At 38.1% G+C, this 19,173-nt stretch overlaps 6 protein-coding genes across 9 annotated transcripts; 2 read left to right on the top strand and 4 right to left on the bottom strand.

Moving 5' to 3' along the window:
- Window positions 1-793: 793 nt before the first annotated feature.
- On the bottom strand, window positions 794-4,407 carry LOC105957534 (cyclase-like protein 2). 4 transcript variants are annotated; one of them, XM_012981461.2, is made up of 7 exons: window positions 3,904-4,407; window positions 2,704-2,748; window positions 2,105-2,177; window positions 1,596-1,693; window positions 1,399-1,469; window positions 1,154-1,293; window positions 794-1,010 (listed from the first exon to the last, which is right to left on the bottom strand). In XM_012981461.2, the coding sequence occupies exons 1-6, from the start codon at window positions 4,334-4,336 to the stop codon at window positions 1,168-1,170; spliced, it is 846 nt and encodes a 281-aa protein (XP_012836915.2). In that variant the 5' UTR covers window positions 4,337-4,407; the 3' UTR covers window positions 794-1,010; window positions 1,154-1,167. The 4 variants fall into 4 exon arrangements, with proteins under 4 accessions (XP_012836915.2, XP_088679588.1, XP_012836916.2 ...); XM_088823462.1 differs by having other exon boundaries at window positions 1,150-1,293; window positions 3,904-4,405; XM_012981462.2 differs by lacking the exon at window positions 3,904-4,407 and adding an exon at window positions 2,916-3,746.
- A 1,531-nt stretch (window positions 4,408-5,938) lies between these two features.
- Window positions 5,939-7,486, top strand: LOC105957533 (Leucine-rich repeat (LRR) family protein). Its single transcript, XM_012981460.2, has one exon. It carries the CDS (start codon window positions 6,105-6,107, stop codon window positions 7,269-7,271), a length of 1,167 nt encoding a protein of 388 aa, XP_012836914.2. The 5' UTR covers window positions 5,939-6,104; the 3' UTR covers window positions 7,272-7,486.
- Window positions 7,487-8,795: 1,309 nt separating this feature from the next.
- On the bottom strand, window positions 8,796-9,540 carry LOC148772096 (uncharacterized). The gene has a single exon (XM_088823476.1). It carries the CDS (start codon window positions 9,357-9,359, stop codon window positions 8,889-8,891), a length of 471 nt encoding a protein of 156 aa, XP_088679602.1. The 5' UTR covers window positions 9,360-9,540; the 3' UTR covers window positions 8,796-8,888.
- A 271-nt stretch (window positions 9,541-9,811) lies between these two features.
- Window positions 9,812-11,415, bottom strand: LOC105957532 (stress enhanced protein 1, chloroplastic). Its single transcript, XM_012981458.2, has 4 exons — window positions 11,202-11,415; window positions 10,991-11,080; window positions 10,640-10,830; window positions 9,812-10,082 (listed from the first exon to the last, which is right to left on the bottom strand). Exons 1-4 carry the CDS (start codon window positions 11,269-11,271, stop codon window positions 9,978-9,980), a joined length of 456 nt encoding a protein of 151 aa, XP_012836912.2. The 5' UTR covers window positions 11,272-11,415; the 3' UTR covers window positions 9,812-9,977.
- A 303-nt stretch (window positions 11,416-11,718) lies between these two features.
- LOC105957530 (sodium/proton antiporter 2) lies at window positions 11,719-15,412 on the top strand. Its single transcript, XM_012981456.2, has 10 exons — window positions 11,719-12,106; window positions 12,452-12,628; window positions 12,744-12,872; window positions 12,986-13,162; window positions 13,279-13,385; window positions 13,596-13,716; window positions 14,088-14,149; window positions 14,274-14,576; window positions 14,654-14,948; window positions 15,042-15,412. Exons 1-10 carry the CDS (start codon window positions 11,855-11,857, stop codon window positions 15,159-15,161), a joined length of 1,743 nt encoding a protein of 580 aa, XP_012836910.2. The 5' UTR covers window positions 11,719-11,854; the 3' UTR covers window positions 15,162-15,412.
- Window positions 15,413-15,564: 152 nt separating this feature from the next.
- Window positions 15,565-19,109, bottom strand: LOC105957531 (D-3-phosphoglycerate dehydrogenase 1, chloroplastic). Its single transcript, XM_012981457.2, has 5 exons — window positions 18,447-19,109; window positions 17,271-17,647; window positions 16,984-17,094; window positions 16,811-16,906; window positions 15,565-16,399 (listed from the first exon to the last, which is right to left on the bottom strand). Exons 1-5 carry the CDS (start codon window positions 18,979-18,981, stop codon window positions 15,728-15,730), a joined length of 1,791 nt encoding a protein of 596 aa, XP_012836911.2. The 5' UTR covers window positions 18,982-19,109; the 3' UTR covers window positions 15,565-15,727.
- Window positions 19,110-19,173: the final 64 nt, after the last annotated feature.

The following is a 19,173-nucleotide window of genomic DNA, read 5'->3' on the forward strand; positions in this document are numbered from 1 at the left end:
GCATCACTTCACCATCAAGTTCATAAATGAACACTTTCCAGCACATGTTTATTTTTATTTAAATGTTTCCAGCACATGTTATCAAATTATTAAATTGCCATCTTAAGCGCCTAAGGATGTGTAAGATGTTGTATTCGCTGAAATACATGGGATAATTGTTAACCGTTAATGTGGTGAAATAATTTCCCTCTAAACACACATGCATGTGAATGTGTACGGTTATGTGGAGATCAATGGTTAATAATCAACCGGTGAAATTGTGTATGATTATGTGCAGATGATCGTTAATAATTAATCACACAGTGAATTTGTCTATGATTATGTATCGATCAACGGTTAATAATCACCTGGTAAAATTGTGTATGATTATGTGCAGATCACAGTAAGTAATCACATAGTGAAAAAATTGTGTATGATTGTGTGCATATCACATTTAGTAATCACCCAGTGAAATTATGTATGATTATGTGCAGATCAGATCAGTAGTTAATAATCACACCAAGTGTAGCTCCTTATAAACCTATGAACCTGTAGAGATGCCTTAATTACTCACTTTGAATTTAATAGTATGTATGAAAAATTGGATAAAAGTCTCCTACTGTTATTGTTACTAAACTAAATCTGCCTGTTTGATCCCCAAGAAGCCACGTCACCTCCTGAAACCAATATCCCAATTTTCAAACCTCACAGCTAAATTCTTCTTTTTATTAATATTTTATCTCGTATTTAAGTGATGCTTGCAAAAGCTTTAGAAAAAAATAAATAGCAAGTTGATGAAAAGAAAATAAACACATTTTTGCCATCCTGAATGAGCATTATTATTTATGTATACTGAAAATAAGCTTATTATTATATTTGGTCCACCACCACAAATTATTGCATTAAAAATATAAAACGAGAGTGAGAGAGTCTGATAAATATCTGTGATTTAGCTATTATAAGCTTATCTGCACAAAAACCCATTGCTCTTTCCTCCACCTCAAAACCTTGCAGTTCTTCCTTCGGTTTTCCTGCACCATTGCACAAACGAAAATCGAATTAGCTACTATTTAAGATTTTTTTTTAATTTTTTTTTATATATTAGAAACCAAATGAAATGATCGAGCAGACGAATTTTGGGAAATAAAAACGATGTGGGATTGGAATTACCTACGAGAATTATGTGCTTCACTTAATGAGGATGCATCTAATGGGTGATCCCTCAGCACCGACCAATCTTAACGGCAAGCAATGCACTGAATATATTCCTGCTTTAACGTCATCAAGTTTCAGCCCTTCGACTAGGATGATTTCCTGTGGCACGTGGAGGAAAATTTGTTGGTGATTTATTAGCAGAGAAATCTTGTTGGTAAAATATGTTGTCCGAATAACAAATATCTAGTTGAAGAAAAGGCTTACCCTGCTTTTGAGGAAAACAAGATGAGCAGGGATTAGATCATCATAAGCAGCGACGGACAAGTAATCGGTTCCTACAAGGAAGATAAAACAAAAGGGTGGAAATGTTCAATTAGCGACAAATTTATCCATTACAAACAAGCGAAACCCGATTCGCAGGAGAAAAAAAAGAGTAATTTGAAAATAATATTAAATCTTACCCACGAGCTTGACATCAGTGTTATCTACAAGCCATTGTGCTCCATCTTTCATGAATCCCACATAGCTTGTGTCAAATGCCTTGTTGTACATGAGACCCCTAATATTCACGTGTATATTCTCAATTAGCAACTCTCTCAGAGACAACCAAAACAATCCATGACACAACACATATCAATAAAGCATATATATATATATATATATATATATATATATATATATATATATATATATATATATATATATATATATATAGATTCCATATGTATATACCCTGCTCAAGTAGAATTCTGCCACTATCTTAAGCTTCAACAGAAGAAAAATAGTACATTTCACAGAACTTAGGTCTTGTATCTAAGTTATGCCGAATGACAAATGAGAAATACTGAAAATACTGTTTGTCTATGTTTAACCATAGAGACAAATACAGTTTTACAGAACAATAATATGTATTAATCAGATGTCAAAGGAGATATCCAAGATACACATACTTTGCTATTGATATAATTACCTGTCTGTATTTAGTGTTCTGAAAAGTACTCTTTTTACTCCCTTAGGAATGTTTAAGGACTTCATAACTTTAGCTGAAAATGGAAGAGAGAGAGAGACAAGTCAAAATTTTATATAAGCATGGTAAAGCGCATCACCTACGTGCTGCACTGCATATAAATATAAGTATATATTGATATATTTCAGAAGCCTTTGCTTTGTTTCAAGGTAAAACATGGAAACAGATCATCAGAAAAACAGCTTATATATATATATATATATATATATATATATATATATATGGAGTTCACTTTAGCAACAAACGGTTCATGGTATAAAGCATGAGCAAAGCTACAATCGGAGTTAAACATGTTCAACTGCTGCTGCTCATATCATCGCAACTTGGAACAGATCAACCAATAAAGACTTGGTGAAAAAGCATTAGTGCCTCTCATAATTTGTTTTCAATCTTCTGGTTCACATAATACAGATGCCAAACTTCAAACAGATATTTTATGCTAAATTCAGCAGCTATACCATGATCACTAATTAATTAAATCATTTTGAGCATGCAAATGATGCAATTCAAAAGTTAGCCACAAAACAAGGAACTCTGCTTACCGGTTATATTTTGATCTCTTGGAACATCAACAAGTAATGCAGGACCTGTTAAACAAAAACATGTCATGAAGAACGAAATAAGGCAATTAAATCATTTTAAAGCAACACAAATGAATAATATATACACAACAAGGCACAAGCGAAAGAACTGCAAAGAAGAACATGGAAACAAATCAATATATAACAAAACACCCTTAACCACCATATATTACCATTGAGGACTTTGAGGTCAAGAGTATCAACATCGTACCCTTCCTCGAAGTAGTTTTCATACATATGTCCAGGTGCATCCACGTGAGTACCAGCGTGTGCAGGTAATCTCAACTCGGAAAAATTATAGAGAGAGCCATTCTTCATACTGAACAACAGTGTAAGAAACTGGCCGATACCCTCGTTAGAAATACCCACCGGAGTATGAGGGGTGAATTTATGAGTAATATCGAATATGCATCCATTATCATAAACTTCTCTTGTGATATGCTGCAACTTCGGGTCACTAACTCCGACACAAGTACCCGATCCACCACCATACGCAGACGGGTATGCAGAATCGGGTGACGGTACAGCCAAAGAAAGGAAAGGAATTGATTGAACAACAGCACAAATCAGCAAAAATTGCAGAGATCCCATTTTCTATCTCCCTTCTGAAGCAAATTCAGAATTTTCTTTTTTTTCCTTACTGAAGTTTGAATACAGTATTGACTTGTATATATTGTTGTCGATAAGTGGTAGCAGTCTAAGAAGATTTTTCAACATAAAAAAATTCAGCGCAGACAAGTTGGACTTGGCTAGGGATCTCAACAATAAGATCTCTTGTCCAATATCAAACCACGTGGGCTCATTAATACACAGAACAAAACAAAATTTGGGTCAATTGCGTCATTACAAAAAAGATTTACAGGCATCTTTCTATCTCCGGCATAATTAGAATATCAGGTAAGTATGACCTTGAAAAATGATTAATTTAGTTGCGTAATTTCATCGAACACTTGGCCTTCAATAAATTGATTAGTTTAGTAACACCAGTGCGTACACACAGACAACACATGCGAACTGAAGTTTCAACAAGAGCTGCAATCTATCCATGTGGTGGTGCTATGGGAGCCAAAAGCTAGTCTACTAGATGAAAATTGGCGCGAAAGCAAAAACAAAAAAAAAAATTGAAAAAAAAAAATAACCAATCGACGGCTGAATTCATACCGTTAAGAACTTCGAGATCAAGCGTGTCGACATCAAAACCAGCATCAAAGTAGTGATCGAACACGTGCCCCGGCGCGTCGACGTGTGTCCCGGTGTGAGTGGGGAGCTTCATCTCCGAGTTGTTAGCGAGCGAGCCATTCTTCATGCTCTTAGGAAGCCACAGGAGTTGCCCTACGCCGCCGTCAGACTCCCACGACGGCATCTCCGAATGGTACCTGTGGCTGATGTCAATGATACGACCACCTCCGTACACTTCACGGCGGACAGGGACGAGGTCATCGGCCGCGGAGATGGTGGCCGCGGTAGTAGTGGTCAAGGTCTGATCAAGGCCGTACGGAGGAGGATACGCCGCGTTGGAGGTGGCGAGGGCGAACGGAAGCAGCAGCGCGTGCGCCAGTGCGCACGTTAGCAGGAAGGATTGCAACGGCGTCATCACGGAAAATTTTGGCCGGCAAAAGTAGAAGAATTTGGGGATAGTGAAAATGTGCAGTGGAACTTCTAATTCGAACGGGTCGGGTCAACTATTCAGGTGAACCTTATCCAACAATTGGGTTGGGCTTTGCAATATTAAATAACTTGAACTGAAATTTTGGGCCCTAAGATAAGCACCACTTAATTATATAAATAATATTCTAAAACAAAACATTAATAATAAATTAACATATAATTAATTGTAATTTTATGTGGTATTATAATAGATATAACTAGTTTCAAATAAAAATTAATAGATGATATATGCGAGGGACGTGATGAATGTTCTCTCAGTTTTAGTAATACTGTTTCGACTTCAAATATGATTTTAACCATTATTTAGTTCGTATTTCGCAAATCTCTATACACGGAATTTGTAGTTCTTTGAGTTAGATTTCTAATGCAACTTGAATCACCAAGATTGAATATCGGATGAGAAATATATGAATGAATCATTGAACAATGTTCACAACTTTGATGTTTTGATATATGTAAAATTCAAAATGTCATTGTTCCATGCATAATTTCTTCACGCTACATCCAATCTAGCTGATTCAAGTTGCAATAGAAAGTTAACACGAATGACTATACTTTTTATTTTTTGGATCATGCTAAAATCATTATAAAATGATCAAAATCACGTTCAAATTCAAGAGTTAAAACCATATTTGCATTTCAGTATATGGGACTGATGTGGGCTCGTCTAGCCCACATCAATAATAATATGAAGTCCAATAATCGTTGGGCCAAAATAATATGAACATCATACAGTTTTGGGTCAGGGGCCTAATCTATTGTTTTTGGTACATCCCAATTATTTATACGTAAAAATAATAAAAATAAAAATACATAAAAAGAGCAAAAAAAAAAATGTGTGGTGGAATTTGGAGAAAATGAAATTGGTGGTGGGAAATAAATGCAAAAAGCTTGAAATATCTTAGTTACAGGGACATGGGGTTAAGACAAGGACTTTTGCATCCAGCTTCCAAGTGCTTGTCCGAAAACGATATGTCCTTTAAATAATAAATATATATTTTACACCAAATTGAAATGGCACTTTTATTTTTCCCTTTTAATTATTATTTGAAATAAAGAAAATAAATTGTTTATTTGATTTTATTTTTTAATTGTCTCTTGATTGTGAAATAAAAGTTATTTGAACTGAAAAATGGAATAAAGTCGTTGAACTAACTACTAAGCGTCTAAGCCAGCTCATTCGATTCCGCAAGAATAATATTGGTAATTTGGTACGGATTAGATAAATCCCAGTCAACATTGTGTGTTTTTATTTGACTCGTCATCACTTTCTACCTTTTATTTTTCGAAAAGATTTGATGCTACACTCGATAAAGTGAAATACGCTGGGCGATAATGATTATTACACATAATCACACATATTTACCAAAATGTAAGGATACTTAGTGGATAGTAATTTGTCTACATCAATGATTAGAAGTCATTCTTAGCACTAAATATTACATTAGACACATTTTGTATGTTAAGTTATAATTTTGTATATTTTGAGGAGAGTACTAGAAATATAAATAAATATAAAATAATTAATAGTTTAATTTTATTTTTACAAAATTTTAAGTAGTGGTACATTGCTGTGTCCAACTAAGGCAAAAAGCCCCACACACTTGAAACACAATAAATAAAAACGAACCAAACACACCATAATAATAATTTCCCACTAATTCTTTTCCGGCCCCCAACTAATTTTTTCCACCATGCCAAACCCCAAACCCACTTTCTCACTCTTCTTCCTTCTTTCTCTCTCATCTATTCTCACAGTCCGATCAGCCACTTTTCCGGCGGACATCGCCGCCCTCCGCGCCTTCAAATCCGCCGTGAAACCCGCATCCATTCCCGCCACCTCCTGCCTCGCCACGTGGAACTTCTCCGCCGATCCATGCGCCGTCCCCAGGATCACCCACTTCACCTGCGGCGTCACCTGCTCCGGCGACCGAGTCGTTCAACTCACCCTCGACTCACAAGGCTACGCTGGAAAACTCACCCCGCTCATCTCCAAGCTCACCCAGCTCATCAACCTCGACATCGGCGACAACAGTTTCTACGGCGCAATCCCTTCTTCCATTTCATCTCTGCCCAATCTGAAGAACCTGATCCTCCGAGTCAACTCGTTCTCCGGCGCTCTTCCGCCGTCAATCGCCGCACTCAAGTCCCTCCAAACCCTCGATCTTTCCCGGAACTCGCTCTCCGGCTCGTTGCCGAACCTGAACTCACTCGCCGGACTAACGAGGCTCGACCTGAGCTACAACAAACTCACCGGATCACTCCCGAAGCTCCCACCGAACATGAACGAGTTAGCTCTGAAGGCTAACTCGCTCTCAGGGCCCCTCACTCAGTCCTCGTTCGACGGGTTAACTCGTTTGATGGTGGTGGAACTCAGCGAAAACTCGTTCACCGGAACGGTGGAGCCATGGCTCTTCCTCCTCCCTTCTCTACAGCAAGTCGACCTAGCGAAGAACGCCTTCACCGGCGTATCCGTCTCCAAGCCGGCGCCGGCGCCGGCGAACCCCAACACCGAGCTGGTGGCGGTGGATTTGAGCTACAACAAAATAGAAGGGCTGCTCCCCGTAAACTTCGCGGAATATTCGATGCTACGCTCACTGGCGTTGAGTTACAACAAGTTCCGGGGACCAATCCCATGGCAGTACAGCAAGAAAGGATTGTCTCTTCAAAGACTATACCTCGACGGGAACTACCTGAACGGGTCTCCGCCGTCGGGATTTTTCTCCGGCGAGGGGCCGATCTCCGGCAGCCTGGGGGACAACTGCTTGCAGAGTTGCCCGGTTTCGTCGGAGCTTTGCTTGAAATCACAGAAACCAGTTTCGATTTGCCAGCAAGCATATGGTGGGAAACCAAAGTCTTGATTGTGTCAGTCAATTTGTCTGTGCTTTTGTTTTCTTCTTTTACTTTATTTTTTAAATATTTAAATTTTTTTTTTGTTAGGTATTGTAAGTACAAATGTTTATTTATTTATTTATTACAAATGTAGCTGTTAGGACTAAGATTTTATGTAGTTTATAGATATTATTAATGTTGTAACAATAACATCGTCCAATAAATGTTACATCAGTTGATATTTTGCCGTCGATCTACATATACTTACGAGAGCGCTCGTTAGTGTGTATATGAATGTAAAGATGTAATCGATGTAATTCACTCTATGTAACATAGTATAAATCAAACATCTCTACTTGAGAGCGCTCGCTTTAATTGTGACTCGCTCTCTAATTGTCTATAATTTCACAAATTTCATATTTGTGATATAATATTCAAAATTTTATCCAAAAGCATTACTATTATAAAAGTTCAAAAATAATTTCTTTAACTCGCTGAGTTAATTATTAACTATTGATTTTATTTATTTACTCTTTTTTTTTTTTTTTTTGAAAAAAATCAGTCTCTATATGGTGTAGTAATTAATTAATCATTAAATTATAATTGTGTTGGATGTCAGAAGACTCTGATAATTGCAGTGACCAATTAAATTACCAACAAAACAAACCTTTCTGACTAAAACATTTTATTAATTGAAGTATGAAGAATCTCCAAGTTTATATATACACACACTGCAACAAATGTATATTTGTATTCCCTCAAGAAAGTTGGTAGGGACTCGATCTATAACAGCCAGATGCTGCTATTTAAATAATAAAATAAATCTCAATTCAAATTTTGTTTTCAAATATATATATACAAGTATTTATTCAGGACATAAATTTCCGTGTACGACAACGTAACTTAAATGTAAGCCATATGTATTACGAATATTGAATGTCAACAGACTAGTGGGTTGTTACGCAATATTATCTCCAACTATTCTAATAAATATGATCAAAATACAGTAAAATCTTGATAAATTAATTATTTCATTTAAATAAAATAAAAATCGATTCCAGACTCACGGATTGTATGTTCAAAAACATTTCGAGCTCATCCTAATGTATTGATTTATAGATATCTAACTGCACATATTTTGAAAAATAATTATATCTTTTGAACAATCAAACATTATCAATACATATTGAACTATAAAGGGGGTTAATAAATTAATAATTGTTTTGGTAGGGAAGATTTTTTACATGACTCAGAAACAAAGATATCTTTATAGATATGAAAGCACATGCCATTGTCTTCTTTTACTCATTATGGTTTGGTGCATTGTGATTCTCCAATCAATTCATGGCATCTTTTGGTAATTATAAAATCTAACAAACTTCTAATTATAATATTATGGATGCAAATATCTATCATTAATTAATCATAAGTTGTCCGGCATGTGTCATCGAGTATCAGACACGAAAAATTGAAGTTTTCTCGCCACACGGCTCATCAGTATTCATTTAGACACAACGATTTCGAATAATAAATTAAACCCGTACGCAACGACCTTTCGATAGAAAATTTTCCATTATCATAGAAAATGAAATCAATTTCCATAACAAAAAAAAAATTGAAAAAATGAGAAACGATAAAATAAACGGTCACGTGTTGGGGCGAGCGGAAACAGCGGGCTTATCTTTGTCATTGGAAACAGGATCCATCTTGAAGCCAGGTGGCATAAAAAGCTTCTGGCGTTCCCAACGGCCTTTGTCGCCACGGTACAACGACGGGTGCTTGTTGATGCTCCAGAAGCACTTGGTGCACCTGGACCGAACGGTGTAAGCCCAGAAAAAACCGTGGCTTTTAGGGCTGATGTAGAGGTAGCACCAACGCATCGGGAAAGCAACCTGGAGGAAGCTGAAACGGTAGGTGGCGTTGGGCTGGAGCTGGAACAGGGAATTGCTCTTGTCCGTCATTTGGCACATGAACCAAATCGGGTACGTTCCGTCGTTCGCCAGCGTCACTTCCAGCTCAGGGAAGAGGTCGAACGCCGCCGCGCGATGGGAGGACGAGAGAATCGCCACCGCCACCACTGCCGTCGCTAGGGCGGTGAGATTCCTCGGGTTCGCCATCGTGTCCCACGGGAAAAGAGCGGAGGTGTGTGTGGGTGGGTGGTTTGATTATTCTTGTTTTTCTCCTCCTATATGGCGGAAGAATGAATGAATGAATGATATTGGTTTTTTTTTTTAGTTTGCCGTTTTTCTGTTTTCTATTTTTGGTATTTATTTAGTGGAACTTGTTTCACTTGTTTTTTAGAAATTTAAGGTGATTTATTATTGGTGTGAGGTTTAATTTTTTTTATTTTTTTTAATTCCAACAATTTAGATCCAAAATTTATAATTTAAAAAATAAATATTTCAATTTTCAAGATTCTAATTCTAGATACTTTCAGAATCTTTTTAGAAATGGAATTTGAAATAAACGGAATATCAGAAAAAAAGTTTAATCCATCCTATTTTCATCTCTAATAGATGCAATGAGATTAAAATGATTTCACATATAGAATAGAGGTTGAAGCATACTGTTTGGCAACAAATTGTCTGCATAATTTACCAAAGAAACAAAAGAATAGCGTTTGTGATCGATCATTATATATACGACAAAATTGGTAATCAAAATGAAAATGAAAATTACAGGCACAGATGAAAGCATTTTACAAAAACCAAACCGGAAAATGTGAACCGATTCGTCTAAGTATCGGATGCAGATTGGAAGATGACAGCTGCAGTAAGAACTCCCACCACCGCTATAACAACCAATGCTACTGTCGGCAATGGAGCTGTGAGCCCAAAATTCTGCAATTGAAGCGAAAAAATTTGACTGAGTAAAACACCAAAACGGAACAAAGTAAATGATATAACTTCATCATCTATCTATCTATAAGATCGAATAGGAAAACGAGACAACAATAACATATCATGGAAATCATTCATTGCCTGCAACCTAATTTTATCATGTAGCTTATTACACCAAAATCAGTAGACTTAGATTCTTAAGCAATATACATCACCTGGTCTATACTATGCTACACCAGGTGAAATACACCGGTAGATCTTTACCATTCGTATACACACAATCACACACACACACACACACACACATTGGTGTGTGTAGATCAATGGTAAAAATCCACCCAGTGTAACCTTCACTCGGTGTGGCATAGAAATACCTGCAATACCTCAAAATACTCGGCAACAAAATGCTACATTTCAAACACAATTAGAGTATATGCAATAGCATATGATAAACGACAGAGTGAAATATCGAATATAACCCGAGACGTAACTTAACAGAATCGGGGGAGTTAAATAAAAAATATATTAAATAAGGGTTATCAGACAGTTTTATTTACATCGAGGAGTCCTTTGCCAGTAGCGATTTCAACAGTAACGGCAGCAACAAAGCCGACCATTGCGAATCGGCCGAGCCATACGTCTATACCACTGCCCTCTTTGCTGCTCTGCTCACATCTTATGGAAACTGATTTTGAATTGCTGTACTTGTACACACAGTTTCTCCTCTGGTGCAAGGGTTTCTCAATCACTGAAAAAGGGCAATTATTTTGGCAATTACCAGCAGATCAATTTTTATTTTTTTTTGAAAAATTAATATTTTCCACCATTGGAAACTACAGTTGACAGCTACATAAAATTCAGAAGATGCAGAGATTTGAAAAAGGACCAATTCAAAAAACAGTGCTTACAAAGAGGGGAACCGGTGGCGAAAGAGGTTCCAAATTTGCGCGGGAAACGAGCGGAGGAAGCAGTTATTGATGGATTCAGGGAACAAATATCTGCAATTGAACGTACAATATGTATATAATTACAGCGCAATGCGTGAAATTGAAACTGTAGTACGCGAAGCATCGAGTGTTGTACGGAAGGAATTGGGGAGGGGAGGAGTTCGAATCTCACCGCGGACTGAGTAGTAGCAGCGGGGGGAGGAACAAATCTGCGCCGCGGCGGCGGTGGAGGCGGCGGCCATTTCAGCTGAGACCTCTCAATTGATAATCCGGTGGAATTGCTTTTTTTTTTTACTTCTGTAGAAAACTGAAAGACCACCAGGAAGAAAGAAGAGGATGTGGACACGTGTCACGTCTGGAGGCACTTAAAAAATTATGGCCCTCAATCGCGCGCTTTCGTGTAAGTTATATACTCGTTTTAAAACAACTAAAGTCGCATAATAGCTGGTGCGTTTTTTAGTTGTATAAGGGGTATTTTGTATGTGTATTTAAGTGTAGGGGTTTATTTGATAATACTTAAATTTTTGAGGGAGTATTTCATAAAAATAATATAGTTCAGGGAGTAAAGTGTATTATTGTTTTTCTTTTATTTAAAAAGCGCGTTTTGCTGAGAAAGAAGAAGAAACGCTATTTAGTCAAAGAGCGACACTTGCAACGGCCAACGGACGGATATGCCGAGTAATGTACAGTATATATAGTCTCTCTCTCCTCTCTCTCTTTCTCTCTCATGATACAAAAGCCCACTCCAAAATCCCATCCACACCTCCATATCAGTCACCTTCAGAAGCTTCAAATCCATTTATTCGAAACAAATTCACAATAGCAATGTCTGTTATTCTTCCCCATCCAGTCAGAATCCATCTCTGTAATTCATCAATTTACAAATTTAAGAAACACCCACCGCCGGCGGCGGCGGCGGCGGCTGTTTTACCTCCGCCGTCGACTTTGTTGATGCGAAGAGATTACTGCCCAAAATTCTCGTCGCGTAGAAATGGGCTTTTTATAGCTCGGGCCGAAGACAAGGCCCGTGGTAGTTCTTCTACTCAACCCCAATCCGACTCAGACAATCAGCTTGAGGTCCTAATTTATTATTATCTCTGTTTAAATTATTTCCTCAATTAATTATCTCGGCAGATCGTATTTTTTATTTCTCTAAAAGTATAGTTCACATTCGAATTTCTTTATTTTATTCATTGCTCTGATGATAAGTTGATCCAGTGTATCTGTATATGTATTTGGTATGAAATTGGTGAATGAATGCTAATCCGAGATTCTTTTTTTGGGGATAAATAGGAAATTTTGATATGGTTTACCATGAATAAAATTAAAATAAATAAAAAAGATATATGATTCAAATATTCAATTTGGAGTCCTGTTTTTCGAATCTGATTGAAGCAAGTTTGTAAAACCACGTCGACGTAGGAGTTGAATCCATCTGGAACATGTGACCCTTTGTGTTCCGTCGATGAAACAAGCTCCGAAGATTTCGAAGTCACCACTAACCAAGCCAAGACAGATTCGTTGAAAGCTTTTGCGATTCTAGCAGCTGCGGGTACCGGAGCAGTCGCAATCAATCATTCTTGGGTGGCAGAAAATCAGGTTTGTCGCCAGCTGTCTCGTAATTTCTAATTTCCCCCATGAATGGAAAGAAGGGGGAAGAAAATCGTTTGATGATAATTCAATTGTCGGAATAATTGTTCGGTGGGTGAATCAGGATCTTGCAATGGCATTGTTATTTGGACTCGGGTACGCCGGAATAATATTCGAAGAGTCTCTCGCCTTCAATAAAAGTGGAGTCGGGCTTTTGATGGCTGTTAGCTTGTGGGTTATAAGAAGCATTGGGGTAAGTTTTTTTTTCTTCGTCGTTTAAATATAATGTTGAACTTAATTTATGTACGGCCTTACAAACTTCGTGCGCTCTCAATGAAATAACGGAATAGAACAAATTTTCGGCAGGCCCCTTCAACTGAAGTAGCTGTTTCGGAGTTATCTCATGCTTCTGCTGAGGTCAGCGAAATAGTGTTTTTCTTGCTCGGTGCGATGACGATTGTCGAGATAGTTGATGCTCATCAAGGATTCAAGCTGGTCACGGATAATATCACCACTCGCAAACCGAGGACTCTGCTCTGGGTGGTAAATGTTTCTTGACAAACGCAAGAATTTTTTAATTAGTTTGCTAAAAAAATTCATGTTTGTGAACGAGATTTTATCGTACGGTGTTTGCTAATTGTGTTGCTACTAAACTTCAGATAGGTTTTGTGACATTCTTCCTCAGCTCAGTTCTTGATAACTTGACATCTACCATTGTAATGGTGTCATTGTTGAGAAAGTTGGTGCCTCCTTCAGAATATCGAAAGTATGTACCTCAAAGCCACTCGGTTTAGTTCTTCAATTCAATTAATACACACACACACACACACATATATATATATATATATATATATATATATATATATATATATATATATATATATATATATATATATATATATATATATATATATATATACATATATATATATATATATAAAAGGAAGGGGTTTTATTGAATAAATCTGTTTGACAGGATTTTGGGTGCTGTGGTTGTTATAGCAGCAAATGCGGGTGGAGCTTGGACACCTATAGGTGATGTAACCACTACTATGCTTTGGATACATGGTCAAATATCCACATTGCAGACGATGAAGGTACTTTTGTTATGTTATCGTGTACTCGGTTCTTTCTTTAGCAGATCTCGTTTAGTATTTTATTTGATGTTGATTGAATCTTTGAAATTGGTTTCGTAAAATCGGGTTACTAGAAACAAACGCAAAAATCATATATTAAAAATCAAAATTCACCATTTCGATGAACCAAAATGAATTAGGTTCACTCGCGGTATAGAAAATTGAAATTCTCTCAATCCGTTGAAGTTCGTAAAAAATCACTCCCGTTTTCACATCTTGTTCTGTGTTGACTCTTCCAGCTGTAGCTTGTATAACTTTCGTTTTGCTTTGTTATTTCGAAATTAACAAAAAAAAATAGTCTTTAATTTCCGTTTTCTTGTACGGGCCTACAGGACCTAGTAATACCATCCATCGTTTCACTGGCTGTTCCTCTGGCTCTTATGTCCTTCACAAGGTACTTTTTCCCTTTCAGAAAGCATAATAAATGCAAAGTTCTCAAAAAAAATCTCTCGAGTAATATAAATTCTTGATAAAAGAAGATAGCTATAATCTTTTTTTTTTCTTTTATCTTGATCCAGTGAAGTAAATGGGAAAGGGCAGGATGCAGCAGATGTATTGGCAACCGAACAAATGGCACCACGAGGCAAGCTCGTTTTCTCCGTAGGAATCGGTGCTCTTGTTTTTGTCCCCGTTTTCAAATCTTTAACGGGATTGCCCCCTTACATGGGCATGCTTCTTGGCCTCGGAGTTCTTTGGATCCTCACAGATGCCATTCACTACGGTGAATCCGAGAGACAACGTTTGAAAGTACCACAGGCTTTATCAAGAATCGACACTCAAGGAGCTCTTTTCTTCCTCGGTATTCTCCTCTCTGTCAGCAGGTACTCTTCGCCCGTTATATACCATGAGTAATATATATAATATTATATTATATAATTTATTTTATTTTATTTGACAGCCTGGAGGCAGCAGGTATTTTACGGGAACTAGCGAATTACCTCGACTCGCATATTCCGAATATAGAACTGATTGCTAGTTCGATCGGGGTTGTATCAGCAATTATAGACAATGTGCCGTTAGTTGCTGCAACAATGGGAATGTATGACTTAACTTCTTTTCCTCGAGATTCGGAATTTTGGCAGCTAGTGGCATATTGTGCCGGTACAGGTGGGTCCATGCTAATCATCGGATCTGCTGCTGGTGTTGCGTTTATGGGGATGGAGAAAATCGACTTCTTTTGGTACTTCAAGAAGGTATATATATTTTGATTGATGTACGCAATAATATCATCTTGTGGCTAAATGAAATTTCTTGATTTTTGATTTTTGATTTTATCTTTTTAATAGGTAACTGGCTTTGCTTTTGCTGGTTATGCTGCTGGGATTGCTGCATATCTTGCTGTTCATAGTCTGAGTATTTCGGTTCCGACAACTCTAGCTGAGATTCCGTTTCTTTCTGGTTCGTAAATAACGAAGGGAGTTGATCTGTTAATGTTATCAACTGTAGCAAAAGTATGTAATTCTGTAGTTTATACTTTATAGTGAACTTGTTGTCTGTATATTTTTTGCTTAGACAAAGACACTCAATAAGGGCAAGAGCAAGGGCAAAACCGTACATTATATAAGCGAAGATGTCGGTTACGAAAAAGCCCTCCAAATTTTGTTGTGGAAATGTAACATCGACTTTTTTGTTGTGTAAAAATAAGATTGTTCAAGAATGCCTGCATTTGTCTGTGATTTCCTGTTTTTTTCTTTTAATTATTATTATGATTATTATTATTATTTTAGAATTAATTATAAATTTAGTGTTTCTTGATAAAGACAATGCTTAAAACAAACATACTTAAATTAACTCCATACCAAATACGAATTTTAAGAAGTAATTCAAATTGAGAACTAATAAATTAAAATAGGGTCTAATTGCAAAACTTGATACAACGACCACCCCCAACAAAGCAAAACACATACTTCAATTATTTAATTTCACAAACTAAAAAAAATCCATCAAAATTGGCGAAAACAAAACAAACACCCTACAATTTGAGGTAAACGAGTTCCTCGACGGCTGAAATCTCGCCGATCCGCCTCAATGCCGCCTTGCTCGGCTCCTCATCCACCCCAATAGCCATAACCGCCTGCTTCCTCGGAGCAATCCTCCCCACAGTCATAAAGCTCACATTCACATTCTCCTCCCCCAAAATACTCCCCACTTTCCCAATCATACCTGGCTGGTCAACTTGCCTGCACAGTATAATACTCCCCTCCAAGCTCACATCCACTTCGAACGACCCCACCTTAGTCAAATGTGGGACCCCATCTTTCACGTGCCCCTCCACTTTAATCTCACCCGAATCTGACATGGCACTGTGAAATTTCGATTCGACGTTTGCGATCTGGACTTGGATTAGTTCGAGTGGGTTTTCGGGGGAACCATCTAGGGTGACCCTTTCTTCGGTTATTCGGATTCCTCTTTGTTTGGCGGTGAAATCTGCGTTGACTAGGTTTACGAAAACGCTCGAGATTGGCTCGATTAGACCCTTTGTGATCATGGCTCGGAGGAGCCTTGTGTCGAGGTCGTCGGGCGCTCGGGCGGATGCGTAGGTCACTTTTACGGTTTTGACCCCGCTGCCTCCGGCAACTAGTTGGACGGCAAGGCGGCCGAGTTTTTCGGAGAGGGCTACGTAGGGTTTCAGCTCTGTGAGGACCTGGGATTTATATTACAAAAAAAAAATTCAGTGATTTTCTTGATAATGCAAATCCATCTAGGTCTCATTTAGTTGGTAAGATTAGCCATGGTTAATTAAATAATTGGACCTTATTGGATGTTTGGTTAGTCCAATAACTTTTATTTTTGGTACTACATATTTCAACCTAAGACCAATATCTGATGTACAAAACGAAAGGTTGAAATGTCCAGTACATTAAAGATACACTACCTCTGACCTGACAGTAAACACTGTGTTCAGAAGTTTATGATTCATATATGTTCCTGTTACGAAATCTGTATAATATTGGGGTTCGGGATGTTTTAACAAGACAGAGAAAATCTCGCCCTTCAATAGAAACAAGTAAGAGTTGGCATGAATGAAGGACATAAAAGTAATTTGAAGGTGTACCTGAGCAGGAACCATGGGTGCGTTGACAGCAGTGGAAGCAAGCTCCCCCTTCAAAGCTCCAACAACAGCTTCAGCTATTTCAATGGCAACCCCTTCCTGTGTATATATTCAAACACAATCATCACAAAAAATATTTTGAGAGAGAGAAAGAAAGAGAGCTGCATTCAGCATACCTGAGCTTCCATTGTACTGGCACCAAGATGTGGAGTTGCAATTACATTTTCATTTTGTACCAACTTGCTATCCTTTGCCGGAGGCTCTTCTGTGAACACATCAAGTGCTGCCTGAAATGACAGTGCATAATTAGCATTAGGCTCTGTTTAGTTCATGGATTTTGAAACGAGGAAAATGAAAATGCAAAAGCAAATGAAAACAAAGAATTTTAAAATCTTTAGGATTTTTTGGAGCTCTAGTATAAAATAAACGATTCTTTCTTCTTCTCCGAGTACAAAGAACAAACCTGAGCCACAATGCCAGCATCAATGGCCTTCACAAGTGCATCCTCATCAATCACACCTCCACGCGCAACATTAACGATTCTAACACCCTTTTTCATCTTTGCAAAAGTTTCGTCGTTCAGAATTTTCGAGGTAGCGGCGGTAAGTGGCATGTGAAGGGAGATGAAATCAGCAGTTCCAATAGCTTCATCAAAGCTCACGAGCTCTACACCTATGGCGCGTGCACGGTCAGCAGGGGCATAGGGATCGTGTGCAATGACATTCATACCAAGCCCCTTTGCACGCCTGGCAACTTCTGATCCAACCTTACCGAATCCCATCACAGCTAGTGTCTTGCCAACAAGAGATACACCCACATATTTGCTCCTCAACCATTTACCTAGTTTAGTTACAACATAATAACTTGAGAAATTTCTCCAATATATCATTTCTTATTATTTAAAAAAATTAAAAAACAAGTGCCCACAACCACTACACCTAATAGGCTAATATGTAAAGTCCAATAAATTGTATCATGGAAAAAAAAGAGTCAACAACCCTTGATGTATAATTCCTATATTTCTGTATTTTCAATCCAATTGTTAGACAAACATTATAATCCAGTTTTGCATTTTTGGGTGAGAAAGATAGAGATGCATGACACGGTACAAAACAAAGGATATATGGAGCATATGAGAGGGTATAAAGTTCGTATGAATGACGATTATTCAAAGGTATTCTCGTGTAAAATGAATCGTTACTATGTGAGATATTCGAAAGCTCAATGACATTGGTTGAAAATAAAAAAGACAGTCGCACCCACGATTCAACTATCACATGCTAAATTTGAGTCGAAAGAAATATAAGCAGAGTTACTTCCGCAGTTGATCTACAGATTATATTATAGTATCTTCCATCTCACTATAATAGAAAAACTTTTGAGGATCTTTTTATTTTACAACTTTTGCAAATTCCAAAAGGAGTCAGATCTAACAGAACAACCACCCGCATTTCCAATTTAATCTAAATACAAAAAATTCACAAATCAAAAGTAAAATCCACCTCATTAGAATAATCCTAAAAGCAATTAAAGCATACTGTTCGAAGAAATGCCTGACAGAGTTCTGGCACTCGAATAACATCACCGGAAACAGAAGCAAAAAGTGAATCAGGCAAAATATTAAGAATTAATTACTAACCAGCTTTGACAGAGGCATCAGCTTGAGCAATGTTTCTGGCCATGGCAGTGATTAGAGCGATACCGTGCTCCGCCGCAGCGACGGTGTTAGCAGTCGGCGCATTGACCACAAGACATCCGTGCTCAGTCGCCGCCGCCAGATCTACGTTGTCAATACCAACGCCAGCTCTTCCGACGACCTTCAACCTACCGGCGGAGGACTCAAACACCTCCCGGCTCACCTTGGTCGCGCTCCTGACAATCAGCGCGTCGCAGAGTGAGATCTTGGTGCAGAGCTCCTCGGGGCTGAGGTTATAAGAGCAGTCCACGTTAGCGAATTCCTTGAGGAGCTTCACCCCCGCCTCGCCGAGCTTTTCGGCTACGAGAATCGTTGGCTTCGCGTCCATCGAGAGGACGACGAATCGGCGGGGTTGGTCGCGGAAGGAGAGGGCGGTGACGCCGAAAGTGGTGGAGAGGGGGCGCCGCTGGCTCAGCCATAAGCCGTTGGTGGATGCGGCTGAGGGTTTAAGGCTCGTCGACGAAGCTGATGCCGCCATTTCAGAATCTGCTTCGTACGGTGGTGTGAGCTAACTTGCGCCGGAATGCAAAGTGTGTGTGTGTGTGTGTGGGTTTAGAAATGAGATGCGCAATTGGGATATATGCTGTTTGGGGTTTTGTAGGCAAAGAGAGAAGTATTTCACTATTTATGCCAAAAAATTAAAATAAAAAATTGTTCTTAATTATCACTA

This window comes from Erythranthe guttata, chromosome 2 (genome assembly GCF_056151865.1).
Source record: "Erythranthe guttata isolate IM_541 chromosome 2, IM_541, whole genome shotgun sequence".
Classification (NCBI taxonomy): Eukaryota; Viridiplantae; Streptophyta; class Magnoliopsida; order Lamiales; family Phrymaceae; genus Erythranthe; species Erythranthe guttata.

Bases quoted from the DNA above. Each gene is read 5' to 3' on its own strand.
- LOC105957532 (XM_012981458.2), bottom strand. From the start codon at position 11,271: ATGGCCGCCGCCTCCACCGCCGCCGCGGCGCAGATTTGTTCCTCCCCC. The intron at 11,081-11,201 runs GTGAGATTCGAA...GTTCAATTGCAG, and splicing joins CTGCTACTACTCAGTCCGCG to ATATTTGTTCCCTGAATCCA. The intron at 10,083-10,639 runs GTAAATAAAACT...CTTCAATTGCAG, and splicing joins CTGGCAAAGGACTCCTCGAT to AATTTTGGGCTCACAGCTCC.
- LOC105957533 (XM_012981460.2), top strand. From the start codon at position 6,105: ATGCCAAACCCCAAACCCACTTTCTCACTCTTCTTCCTTCTTTCTCTC.
- LOC148772096 (XM_088823476.1), bottom strand. From the start codon at position 9,359: ATGGCGAACCCGAGGAATCTCACCGCCCTAGCGACGGCAGTGGTGGCG.
- LOC105957531 (XM_012981457.2), bottom strand. From the start codon at position 18,981: ATGGCGGCATCAGCTTCGTCGACGAGCCTTAAACCCTCAGCCGCATCC. The intron at 17,648-18,446 runs GTTAGTAATTAA...TAACTAAACTAG, and splicing joins TGATGCCTCTGTCAAAGCTG to GTAAATGGTTGAGGAGCAAA. The intron at 16,400-16,810 runs GTACACCTTCAA...TATAAATCCCAG, and splicing joins CACCCATGGTTCCTGCTCAG to GTCCTCACAGAGCTGAAACC.
- LOC105957530 (XM_012981456.2), top strand. From the start codon at position 11,855: ATGTCTGTTATTCTTCCCCATCCAGTCAGAATCCATCTCTGTAATTCA. The intron at 13,386-13,595 runs GTATGTACCTCA...TCTGTTTGACAG, and splicing joins CCTCCTTCAGAATATCGAAA to GATTTTGGGTGCTGTGGTTG. The intron at 14,577-14,653 runs GTACTCTTCGCC...TTTATTTGACAG, and splicing joins ATTCTCCTCTCTGTCAGCAG to CCTGGAGGCAGCAGGTATTT.
- LOC105957534 (XM_012981461.2), bottom strand. From the start codon at position 4,336: ATGACGCCGTTGCAATCCTTCCTGCTAACGTGCGCACTGGCGCACGCG. The intron at 2,749-3,903 runs GTATGAATTCAG...TTTGTTTAACAG, and splicing joins TGATCTCGAAGTTCTTAACG to GTCCTGCATTACTTGTTGAT. The intron at 1,470-1,595 runs GTAAGATTTAAT...TCTTCCTTGTAG, and splicing joins CACTGATGTCAAGCTCGTGG to GAACCGATTACTTGTCCGTC.